General features: G+C 51.5%; 1 protein-coding gene across 1 annotated transcript; it reads right to left on the minus strand.

Moving 5' to 3' along the window:
* Positions 1-9084: 9084 nt before the first annotated feature.
* On the minus strand, positions 9085-11223 carry CITED4 (Cbp/p300 interacting transactivator with Glu/Asp rich carboxy-terminal domain 4). The gene has a single exon (XM_039729241.1). It carries the CDS (start codon positions 10927-10929, stop codon positions 10315-10317), a length of 615 nt encoding a protein of 204 aa, XP_039585175.1. The 5' UTR covers positions 10930-11223; the 3' UTR covers positions 9085-10314.
* Between the last annotated feature and the right edge of the window lie 1007 nt (positions 11224-12230).

The following is a 12230-nucleotide window of genomic DNA, read 5'->3' on the forward strand; positions in this document are numbered from 1 at the left end:
TTACTTTCCTGTCTGCCCACTCTGATGCCACTCTGGGAGTCACACTCATACCAACCTTCCACATAAATGGAAGTGGGAAGATGGGATAGGGGAGTTCATGGGGGAGGAAAGGGGTTTTGCAGGAGGAGTTAGAGTGGCAGCGGTAGCTGTTGAGGGAATCCCCATGGTGCTGCTGTTCTTACAGTGTGTTTTGCTTCAGCAAGGAGGATTCCCAGGGCTCTGGCTCCTCGCTCTGTGTTCTGAGGGTGCACAGTGTGAAGATATCACCACCATTACACATAGCCCACACATCCCCGTGTCTCTGGAGCAAACAGCGTGGCTGTGGAAAGGATGGGAGCCAGCACCTGCTTCTGAGAAGGCACCCCAGCGTTGTGAACTGCAGGACCCTCAGCACTCAACACCCAGGTCTTGGCAGTCTGCACCTGAACTCCCCACCCAGCACCCAGCACCCAGCACCTGGCACCCCAAACCCTGCTCCCCACAACCTCCATCCTGCATTTGACACCCCGCACTCAGCAGCACCCCATACCCAGCGCTCAGTACCCAGCACCTGGCACCCCAAAACCTGCATCCAACACTTGACATTCTGCACTCAGCACCTTGCACCTAGAGCTCAGTACCCAGCACCTGGCACCACAGAACCCACTCCCCAAAACCTGCATCCCGCACTTGACACCCCGCACTCAGCACCCCGCACCCAGCACTCAGTACCCACCACCTGGCACCCCGGTCCCCACAACCCACATCCCGCACTTGACACCCCGCACTCAGCACCCCGCACCCAGCACTCAGTACCCACCACCTGGCACCCCGGTCCCCACAACCCACATCCCGCACTTGACACCCCGCACTCAGCACCTAGCACCCCAAACCCTGCTCCCCACAACCTCCATCCTGCACTTGATACCCCGCACTCAGCAGCACCCCACACCCAGCGCTCAGTACCCAGCACCTGGCACCCCGCACTCCGCTCCCCGCTCCCCGTTCCCCGCTCCCCGCTCCCCGCACTCCGCTCCCGCAGCGCTGGGGCCGGACAGGTCGGTGGTTCTCGCCCAGTGCCGCGAGGGGGCAGCAGCGCCCCGCGGGAGTTCCCGGGTGGCCCCGAGGGACCCTGGGTGGCCCTGGGTGGCCCAGGGTGGCCCAGGGTGGCCCAGGGTGGCTCTGGGTTCCCGGGACCCTTCCTGCCCACTCTGGCTCTATCAGCACCACGGCTGATTAGCGGTGCCCGTACCAGGGCAAGGCCACCACAGATGGCCCCCAAACAATCACCCCGCAGCACCTGAGTGTCCCTCCTGATTTGGGGACAGCCACGCTGGCATGGGGAGGACAGGCGATCACACCCTGTCCGTACTTTTCTGCTTTACACTGGCTACTCCAAAGAGCTGAATTCAGGATGCTGCCGTGGCAGTGGACCCAGCTATAGACAGGGCTGTTCTTCCCTCCACCCCTACCAATGGCAATTCTCTCCTGTCCCTTCCAGCCCCTTTGCACTGGGCATCACAGTAGTTGTGGGTTCTCAGAGGTGAAGACAAAAGGAAAAGTCAGTGTGTGCTTTCCCAAAAGTGCCAAGATTCCAGAAAGTGTGTCTTCACTAGAGAGGTCTGAGAGCTATTTTGAGTTAGACAAGTCCATAAGGAAGTTCCCGTGGGGCTCTGCTGGGCTGAGCTCCCAGTGCTCAGAGCAGAAGCTGCAGGCTCCCTCCCATTGCTCCTAGCTCTCTCGTTGCCAGTCTCACACTGAATGCCAGAGCATTCACCTGTTTTTCCTCTAGGATACCATGTATGTAACCAGTAGTCCAGCTCAGGTGATTTGTGGAAGTGTGGTAATGATCTTTAATGAGAGGCTGTGCCCTCACACCCTGGGCACTATTCCAGTATGCTCAACCCCTCTTGAGCATAACCCAGGTCAGCAGTCCAGAAACGAGGGCCCTGATTGCACATCCTGTGTTAACGAGCCTGCCTTCTGCCTGGTGACCACGTCAAAACTGCCACAAACATTTCTGTGGAGGATGTGACTCAGGGTCTGCTGCCTGCCTTCCCCGATGGCTGAGGGGACCCCAGCTGTGCCCTAAATGCTGGAGCTTGCTGAGCACACAAAGGCAGGTTTTGCATGGGAAGATAAGGAGGGCTTTTTTCAGCCCTGAAAGCTGTTTATTCTTTGCAGCGTACTGACACCAGAACGGAAAGGGCCTTTTCCTGAAACTGGCTATTTATAAACAGCCTGTGGTGCAGAGCCTTCCCTTGCAGGGGGGCAGGGACTCTTGCAGCTTTTCTTTTGCTGCCTTGAGCTCACCCAGAGATCCTTCACTCAGGAGTGAATAGAGCAGGTCTTGCTGCCCATCTGCTGGAGGCACGCTCCAGTACCAACAGCTTGTAGTAACTCTTTGGAAATGTCAAACTCCAGTGAGTACCTAATTCAGCCCTAAATCCCTTGGCTGTGCACTTGGGGCTGTTCACAGCCCTGAATTCTTACGAAGGCTTTGCAGGAGAAATTGGCCATTTGTGGCAGTTGTGTCTTCAATGTGTCACACAGCTGGGCTTGTCCAAAGGGGCAGATCCCCGTGGTGCAAGGGCAGAAGTCAGGAGCACTTGTAGCTCTATCTTTCAAAGATGCTGAACAGTGCAGTGTTCACTGCATCCACACATACCAGAGGTGGGATTTGGCTGCTCCAAGAGGTCTAAAACACAGCCTTGGCTAGCTTTGCTTCTCTGTTGTGTGAGTCAGCACAGGCAGGCAGTCAGGACAGCCACAAACCCATGGCTCAAGCACACAGAGCAAATTTATTCCCATTACTGAGCTGTCCCAGGGATCCCCAAAGCAACACCCAGGCAGAGGTACACAAACTTGGTCCATGCTGGAGGAACATGGGTCTGCTGCTTACACTGCTTTATCAAGAGTTATTCCCAGCTGCAAGGTCAATTGAGCATTTGCAATTCTCCTCACCAGCCTTCTTCATTTAACCCCTTCCTTCCAACACATGTGAAAGGAGAGAAATAGTCACTTTCAAATCTTAACTTCATGAGATGCTTTTCTTTGGATTTTACCCAGTTTGTGTTGGGATGCTGGGCAACACTCTCCCTCCCTCCCTGTTTTTGCCCCAGCAGGCCAGGGGCTCTGTGGGCAGTCCTGAGCTCCTCTTCCTTCAGGGACACTGGGATCCTCTTTTGAACCCTGCCAGAAATTCTGAGGAAGCTACAGCTATGTTTAGTTATTAAAATTACTGTTCCTTTCCTTATCTAGCTGTGCCCTCTTGACAAACCAGGTTTGCTCTTGGCACTGCTCAGAGTACTACAGCATTACCTGTTTTCTCCCACCTGTAGGGATGTGATGGCTTTTGGTTGTGTCTCTAGCCCAGAAGTGTGCCTGGCAAAACACCTGCCACAGGGGCTTGGCTGAGAATTAAAGAATTAAATAAAATCCTCTGTCCCCTTCTAGAGTTTGTTTTGTGCTGTTGAAGAAAGACAGATGTGTGCAGAGGGATGGGGAGAGGATGGGGCAGATACACAGCTCTTCAGCATGCAGGGAGAGTGAGATTTCCATGGGGAAATCTGCTTTTAGCAGCTGAAGCAGCAAGGATGGACCATGGATCAGAGCCAGCAGCGTGGGAGATCAGAAAACTGTTGCCTTGAGGTCTCTTCACCCCCCTGGTATTTCAGTGGTCATAAGCAGGTCATGAATGTTTGTAGCAGGCTGAACTTGCAGAATTCCCTGGAAATGTGAACTCAGGGATATTTTTGGCAAATCTGGAAAGGAAATAATAATCCATCCGGAGGCTGCAGGATGCAGCACAGCCCCTGCACATGGAAAGGTCCCACTGCCTCTGAACTGCACACATACAACGGACATGGGACTTGGCTGACTTGTCAAAACTTTCCTCAACTCACTACAGTGCCTTGCAATCAACTGAATTTTGTATTTACAGTTGAAACAGGAAAAGCAGGACTTGGTCCATACCTTGGTGTAGCAATTATGAAGCAACCTAACGGCAGACTGTAACCAGCATCTGAAAATCGGGAGTGTTGTAACGTGCTGAACAACGACGAGCCCCAGAAGAGCCCCTCAGCATCAAATACTGCTGAGAGGGACCACAGTGTAAGCACTGGCTTTCTAAACAGCAGCACATTATCAAAGACTTGAGGTGCAGAGCCCTGTTTTCCCTCTTCTTCAGGGCAGAGGTTGATCTGGGAATTGGGTTGGGATCAGATGCTTGCGAAAGCAGTCACTTGCACAGCTTTTACATTGGGCTTAATCCTTTTTCTCTGGAATATCACTTGGATTTAGCAAAGAGCTGCTTTCCCTAATCCCTATTCATGCAGAGACATGTGGAGGCTCCTGGGAATCCTTGCTGCACTAGGAAATTGGGTTCAGCAAAGTGGGAATTCTCCCTGGGAATACTCCACAGTGGGATCCTCAGTTATTGCTGCAGAGGCACTCCAGCAGAGTCCAGCTGTAACAAATCACATGTAGGATCCCAGAGACATCCTCATCAGCATGTGCTTGTGCCTTGAGGATCTGGAAGAGGGAACAACACAGATGTTTCTGGCATTGACACAGCCAGACTTAACTCTGGTTTCTGTTGTGATCAACTAAAGACCTGGTACATGGGATGCCCTGCCTGGTCCCCTCCTCTGAAGGTATTCTGCCTCATTGTGGCAGCTGTGAGAGTCTTTGTTTTGTCTTTGCCATTGGCTTCTTGAATCTAAATTGCTCCTTTTCCTTGGCAATGTGATTGTCAGGGAGTCCATGGTAACAGACAATAATCAAGGGGCTCAGTGCTGTCCAAATGCAGAGTGTGATGGAGTCATGCTTTCCTTGGGAGCTGACACCAGCCTCTGGCCATACACCCCAGGAGCAGTGCTGGGTCATAGGGAGGGACTTTCCTGTGAGACAGTCCCTGTTCTGATGTGCAGAGCATTCCCTGGACTCTGCTGCAGGTGCCAGTGTTTGTGGGATGGGTATCCTTAGCAGCCAGCTTGTATTTGAGGCAGGTGCTGTGACTTGTTTTGGGAACTGCTCAGGATGACCTCAGGCACAGCCATAGTTTTATTTTTATAAGTTGTCAGTATTTGACCAGGAACATCTCCAGTTTTCTAGATGAGAAAACCACATCTGAGACAGTTCTGTTGTAGCCAAGAACATGAAAGCTATTTGAATATTTCTTAGTAACTGTTCTTTGGAGTTTTAGGGTGAGGTAAATTGTAAAATCCCCTTTCTTCCTCACCCCTGTGGAAATCCAGAGGATTCATGGGCAAAGTCAAGATGTCATAAGAACAAACTGTATTCTTTGGCTGTTTTGAGTAGGAACAAACCATCCCCAGAAGTGTGCTGCAGAATAACAGAGGAAAGCTTCCCCCTGCTCAAGGAAACTCAGACAGGTTTTTCTCTAGAAGCTTGAGGAGACAGTGGTGCAGAAACTGAGGTGCCAAGATGGCAGCATGAGGAAGAGGAGCAGATGGGACTCCTCACTCCAAACTTTTGAGGCAAATGCAAACCCAGCAATACAGGGTTTAAAAAATGAAGAAGCAGAGCCCTAAAACTAAAACAAGGGTCCAAACAAATCCCATCCCCTGAAGTTTTTAAAATCTGCCTGGACAAAGCCCTGGGCAACCTGCCCTTCCTCTGAATGCAGTCCTGCTTGGAGCAGGGGATTGGACTGAGTGACCTCAAAAGGTCCCTTCCAGTCTAAATATTTCTGTGGTTCTGTGATGGATGTTTGAAATATAGAGCAGCCAGACCTAATTATAGCATTGGCAAAATCCATGACACATCCATCTACAGCTTAAACCAGGGCTGTTCCCTCCCCCATCCCATCAAGCTAGAAACAGGGCAGAAAAAGGTGATCACAATCTACAACACACAGTGGTTCTTAGGGAGACACCCAAGAGGGAACATCTCAGGAGCTCCAAAATCATTACTAATGTGGAGAAGATTAACAAGAAGTTATTGGGAATTTGGGGACACAGAACAAAGTGAGGGGGTGGCAGGTTTAAAATAAAGAGGATCTTAGAGAGCTTAAGCTTCTTACAAAGACCTTGATTTCTCCCCTGTGGATTTTATTGGCACAAAGATATCACTGAAGGAAAATGTATCTATGAATTAAAAACAAACAAACAAACCCAACCAAACAAAAAACCAAACAAATACAAAAAAAAGTCAACCTCAAAAAACCCCCAAAACAAAACAAACATTACCCTGTTTCTGAGTCAGGAGATCTTTTGAGCCACAGATCAGTAATTTTGGCCATACAGAAATGTTTGGTATCCCCAAGGGTCCATGTACCTCCTATACTGTCAGAAAGAGCTTCAATGAGCTACACATTGCCTGCAGAAACACCTCTGTTCACTCAGGTTTGACCCTGGCCTCTGCTCAACTTGCAGAGATCAGCAAACATCTCCCATCACACTTGGGAAAAGAATTCCCTGTCACCTTCTCCTTTCACTTACATTATAAACTTCTGTTATTATTTTATTTCTGTTACTATATTATAAGCTTCTTCCTGACTGCAGAGTCCCAAGCTATTCTGTGGCTTCTTTTGAGAAACGTTACCTCAGTTGTTTCTTCTTTCTCTACTATTTCTCTAGTTTTACATTATCATTTTTCTATAAATAGACCAGAATTTTTGACAATTCACCATCATGGGTCAGAATTGTCAGCTGGTTCTGTAGGGCATTCACTGTTTGATTTTACTTTTCATTCATCTTATGATTTTCTAGCCTTCCTTTTGCTTGTCTGGCTCCTCCTGAACAGCAAGCTGAGATTTTTCATAGAAACATTAATTGTCCCAGTAAGATCTTTGCTGAGTTTACAGCGCAGCACTGCATGAAGTCAAGGAGGATTAACCTCTAGCCATCATTTTGTATTTACCAGGCATTGCTCATGTTATTGCCTGGCCACTCACTGTTAGCAGATCCTTCACCAGCTCTGCACCAGACTTTCACCTTTGCAACTCTACATCACCCTGAGCTATCAACAAACTTCATCAGCCCAAGAGCACGTGGTCAGAGACAGGCGTGTGGAGAAAGGCCTTGTCTTTCTGTGCTTTCACACCCATGCTCCCAGAGGCTGCCTCAAGCCCTGGGTATTACACAAACAGCTACAAAACCTATTTGGAGAGTTACAGAGGATCCAGCCTAGGTGAGGGGACACGTGGGGTTTGAGAACCTCCATTCTTCACAATACAGCAAGTAATCTCCTGGTAGCTCAGAGGAGAGGTGCTTGTGTGTAAATAAGCTCTCCATGTGAGGAGTTCACTTATGTGCCCTCAAAGCTCCCAAAGTGACAGGCACTGGCACTGTCACTGAGTGTGCAGTGCTCTGCAGAGCCTGTCAGTCCCTATCAGAGCTTTGGGGTCACCCTGCTGCCCTCCTGCCTGCTGTGGGATGGAGAGCTCAGTGTCAGCTGGATGGGAAAAGCAGAACTCAGCCCTGTTATATTTTTGGTGACCTTTGAGGACCTCGCCTGCAGACCCAGGTAGCTGGGCTGTCCCATTGTGCCACCTGGCACCTCTGTTCAGTCACCCTGCCAGGGGACCTGGGCAGGCAGGGTGCACCACACAGCTGAGTGCAGAGGAAGACCTGAGCTGGCCAAGCTGCAGCTTGTGCTGCTGTACAGGTCCTGTGTGCCTGAACAAGGCATACAGAGCCTGCAGCATGAAGGTGCAGGGGGCAAACTGCACCTGAACAAAGAAAGCATTGCAAAGGAAACGATCACAGCACTTGGCCAGTCCAGCCCAGACAGAAAAATAAACAGGCTTCTAGCAGAATAAGTAGTTTTGACCTGGATTTTCTAGAAAATCACAGACTGACCACACTTATCAGGGTCTTTTGGGGAATGGGGGTGACATACTCAAGAAGCATTGAAGTAATCTCAACTGAGCCTGCTGGGACAGACTCCCAAGAAAATCCTGACTATGAACCCCCCGTCACTCCACATCCCTGGTTGTGGATGTTCCTGTACCGACTTAAATCAGCAGCACCTTTCCCAGCACAGTGCACAGCCCCCAGAGAGGATGTGCAGACATGTTCCTCTGGCCATCATGTGCAAAGTGCTTATCACACAGAAACCTGGTCCTGGTGAAGCTCTGCAGAAATTGCTGAGTTGATAGTCCTCATCTGTGGGATGGACACAGCTCCCACTTGTAACTGGGACACTGTAGGTCACAGCGGTGTGTACCACAGAGCCTACACCCCCCCAAGAACTGACAGCCTAGAACATGCTTATCTTGTGGTTGAATTACTTTTATTCTGAGTAATAAAACTCACTGCTTACCTACAACCTGCAGCTACCCAGAGACAAAAAAGTTCTTCCAGGTCTCCAACCATTGTCACAGAGCTGACAGCCTAAGCAGGGCTCTCCCACCTTCAAGAAAAGCCCCAGCAGTTATTTTTTGACCAGGTCCCCAGACTGTACAGGCATAACCAGCAAAAGGGTGAGACTTTAAGAACTGGTCTTGAGTTGTGCAAGGAACAAGACAGGGGACATTGACAGTTCAAAGTGGTTCAGCCATTGCAATACTATCATCCATAGCCCCATTACTACAGGGCAGGAAAGGAACACTTAGGTATATCCCTACTCTGCAAAGGAACTGGCTGGAAACCCTTTAAAAAGGAAAATCCAAGCCCTGTAAGAGTAGGAGAGCAATGGCTGTTTGATTTTTAGAGCCTTTGTGGCATAGAAAACTGCAGCACAGAGCTGCAGCCCAGCTATCAGAGGTGCACACAGTCTGAAAGGAGTTACCACCCACTTGTCCAATCAACTCTAAGTGAACTTTAAGTCTTTTCCAACCATTCTAGGATTCTATCACCTGGCTCAGCCACCAAAAACAGTGATTCTGCTACAAAGCAACACCATCCACATCTGTAATTCGTCCTCAGTACAGAAAAGGAGCATCTCATCCTCCCAGCCACACTTCAAGGACTTAGTGCCAAGCATTAAACTAGAAACCCAATCCTTCCAACTCGAGTATCAGGTGGGGCACACAAGTGACCGAGCCTACAGCGCACCAGCAGGAGCAAAGGCAACGCTTCTCCCAGTGGTCCACACTGCAGCAACCTGGAGACGGCCACTGAACAAATGCACACGGGAGACATTTCAGCTTTTATTCGCAAATCCATCTGTCCATTGACTCGCCGAATGGCAGCTGCCAGGGGCCGGCAGCACCAGGGGGCAGCAGCAACCAGGAGCTTCCCCAGCGCCGGGAAACAGGAGCCAGCGGAGGAAACCAAACCCCGCCGGCTTTTGCATCTCACCTCCTCTGAGCAAGGGAACTGGAAATCGAGTCATCTTTATCACATTCAGAAAGGTGTTGGATTTAGAGTCCTGCGCGTTCAGCATAACGATCTCGAGTTGAAGTGGCTATTCTGCAGAGCAGCTTGAAAACTATCCCAGGCTTGCTTTGCCCAAAGCCAGCATCTTAAAGCTGCAGTACTCTCCAGGCATCTTTCCCAGCAGTCCCAAAGCCAAATAACAAAAGGAGCCCTTGCAAATAAATAATCACAGGAAAATAAATAAGATTAGAACTGAAATATACAGTTACATGGTCTTTATTTGGTTTCAGAGGTGGAAAAAAGTGGAGCCAGACTGCAGCTTTAAGCCTCATGCCTGAATCAACCTCAAACACTTGGTAAATTTTACAGCTGATTAGCAGTACAGGTCCGAGATCTGAAGTTCCACGGAGATGAACATTTAGGCACAAACGCACACCCTTCCCCAAGGCATACTTTATTTTTGCGAGTTAGAAAAAAGCCTGCTATGGGGAAGTGCCCCTTCCCGAGCTGAACAGACATGACTGAAGACCTATTTACTGTCACAGTAAAACATCCCAACAAATAACTAACCCCACCCATGGTTGCAAGGGAAAACTGGTTCAAACCATGCACCAGGGAGACAATTCTCTCTCAGGATCCTTCAACTCCACTGGCACCACAGAATCCACGAGCAAATCCAGCTACCAGCAGGGCTGCCAGCTGCCTATCGCTTCTTGTGCTCCAAGCCTAGTTGAGGAAAGTCGTAAGTCCATTATTTCTACTTAAGCCAGAAATCCTGTTAATGTCATTCAGAGGCAGTTCTACAGCAGGAGCTCTTGATCTGCTCTCTGCTTGGGGTGCACCAACCCCCTCTCCAGAAACTCCCACACAGAAAAAACACACAGAAGAGAAAAGCAATCCATTGCAAGCCAGTGTCCGATGATTGTCCCTTTGGGGAGGGCAGGAATCCAGGACAGGGCAAGGCAGGGGAAGGGAGGAGGATGGCAGGTGGGGAGAAGTTAGAAACAAACTCAAAACCATCAAGACACAAGGAGGAGCTCAAAGCCCCTCAACAGCTGATGGCACTGGGTTGCTGTTTGCTAACAAAGTCTGAAATGAAGTCGAACTCGTTCTGTCCCAAGAATAACTCTGGCAGCTCCTGAATCCGGTCCAACCCCAGTTCCAGGACAAGCGATGTCAAGACCTCCTCATCTATAAGATCAGTGTCCATAACATTCAATGTCAGCGCTGGTGAGGGCATGTGCTGCACGCCCGGGTGCTGGCCCGGCCCCACTCTGTACTGCTGGGCACCCGCTGCCATGGGCCCGTTGCTCATGCCCAGCGGGTGGCCCTGGTACTGGGTGTTGAGTTTTTGTAGGTGCATGCTGGCCATGAGCTGCTGCGTGCCCACCGGCCCCATGTACTGCTGCTGCTGGCCGGGGCCATTGAACATCATTGCGTTCTGCATCTGGTGGTGGCCCATCTGTCCGCTGAGGCTGGCTCTCGGCCTCATCGCACCGTCCATGGCAGCCCCTCCGTAGGGCATCATCTGAGCGGCGGCAGGCAGCGTCCTCAGCACATGCTGCCCGTGCTGCGGGGGTCCCTGCAGCCCGCTCACCCCCATGCGATAGCCCTGCAGCCCGGCGCCGCCGTGGCTCATCGGCATCATCATATGCTCGGCCATGGCTCCAGCTCCCTGCGAGACGACAGCGGCTCGGCCGCGGCTCCCGGGGACGGCCCCGCGTCCCGCTCCCGCCGAGGCTCCGACAGAAGGTCCCGGCGAGCCCCCACCTCCGCCCGGGGGAAGGCTCCGCTCCGCTCGCTCCGCGGGGTGCGCAGCGGGGGAAGCTGCGCGGGGAGCCCCGCCAGGAGCCGGGCTGTGCCCGCGGTACGCACCGGTCCGGGCTCCGGCGGGCAGCGGCTCCCCTGTCCGGCCGGGCAGGGCTCAGCTCCGCGGCTCGGCTGCGCTGGGCTGGCCGGGACGCGCTCCCGCACTTATAGCGGGCGGGCGGGGGCGGCCCCGGCGCCCATTGGAGCGCGGCGGGCGGGAGGGAGGGAAGGAGGGAGGCGCGGTGAGCTCGGTCCTGCCTCTGCTCAGCTCTGGCGGCTCGGCAGTCCCGCCGCTGCATCCTTCTGGCACTGCGAGCAGCACGCCGTCAGCTCTCTGCTGTCACCTCTCCGGTGCCTTCCTCCTCACAGTGCCACTGCCCAAGTCTTTGCACCCACTGACACACCGAGCCTCGGGTCCCCCCTGTTTACGCTGAAGGATGCACCTTTGTCAGGTGCTCCCGTGGCCGAGAACAGCTGGTGGCATCAGCTGCGTGCTTGGTTACTCGGTCGGAGGTATCTTCCTAGCAAGGATGTACCAACCTTCCAAACACAGATAGTACTGGGGATATTGTACACACAGGGGTTTGCTGCTATAACTGTCTGCAGTAGTGCCTTTGTCACCTCTGAGGTCAGCTCTGTCTCAGTGCCCACCTGCTGAGCTTTGCTAGCCAAATTATATCGCCATGGGTGTCGACTACAGCAGCTCTGGTGCTCTCTTCAGGACAGGGTTCCAGTACTGCATGAAAGAACAGCAGCGATCTTCCTTGTCTGCTTTGTGTGTTGAAGGAAGCTAGAGACTTCCTTATAAAAGGAGCTTGTATTAGTGTTGCATAGTTACCTGCTTGGAAAGCACGGAATGACACAGTTCAGCTTGCTTCCCCAACTTCATTCTTTGTCTCTGTCCTCTCCCAGACAGCTCTTAACCACAGCATTACAGACCACGGCACTGGTAGTGACAGACAGAGCTTTTCTGCTGGCTTGGAGCAGGTTATTTGTGGAGTTTTAAGTGTTCTGCATATTCAGGGTACTCGCAGACCCTCATGAGGAAAGGTCTATGTCAGGCAGCATGAGCACCTTAGGGGAGTTCTGAGCCATGGTACTGACCCAAAGGGTTACTTTTAAGGAATATTTCTGTATCAAAACACTTTAAACCAG

Source organism: Passer montanus, unplaced genomic scaffold (genome assembly GCF_014805655.1).
Source record: "Passer montanus isolate IOZ18808 unplaced genomic scaffold, ASM1480565v1 scaffold68, whole genome shotgun sequence".
Classification (NCBI taxonomy): Eukaryota; Metazoa; Chordata; class Aves; order Passeriformes; family Passeridae; genus Passer; species Passer montanus.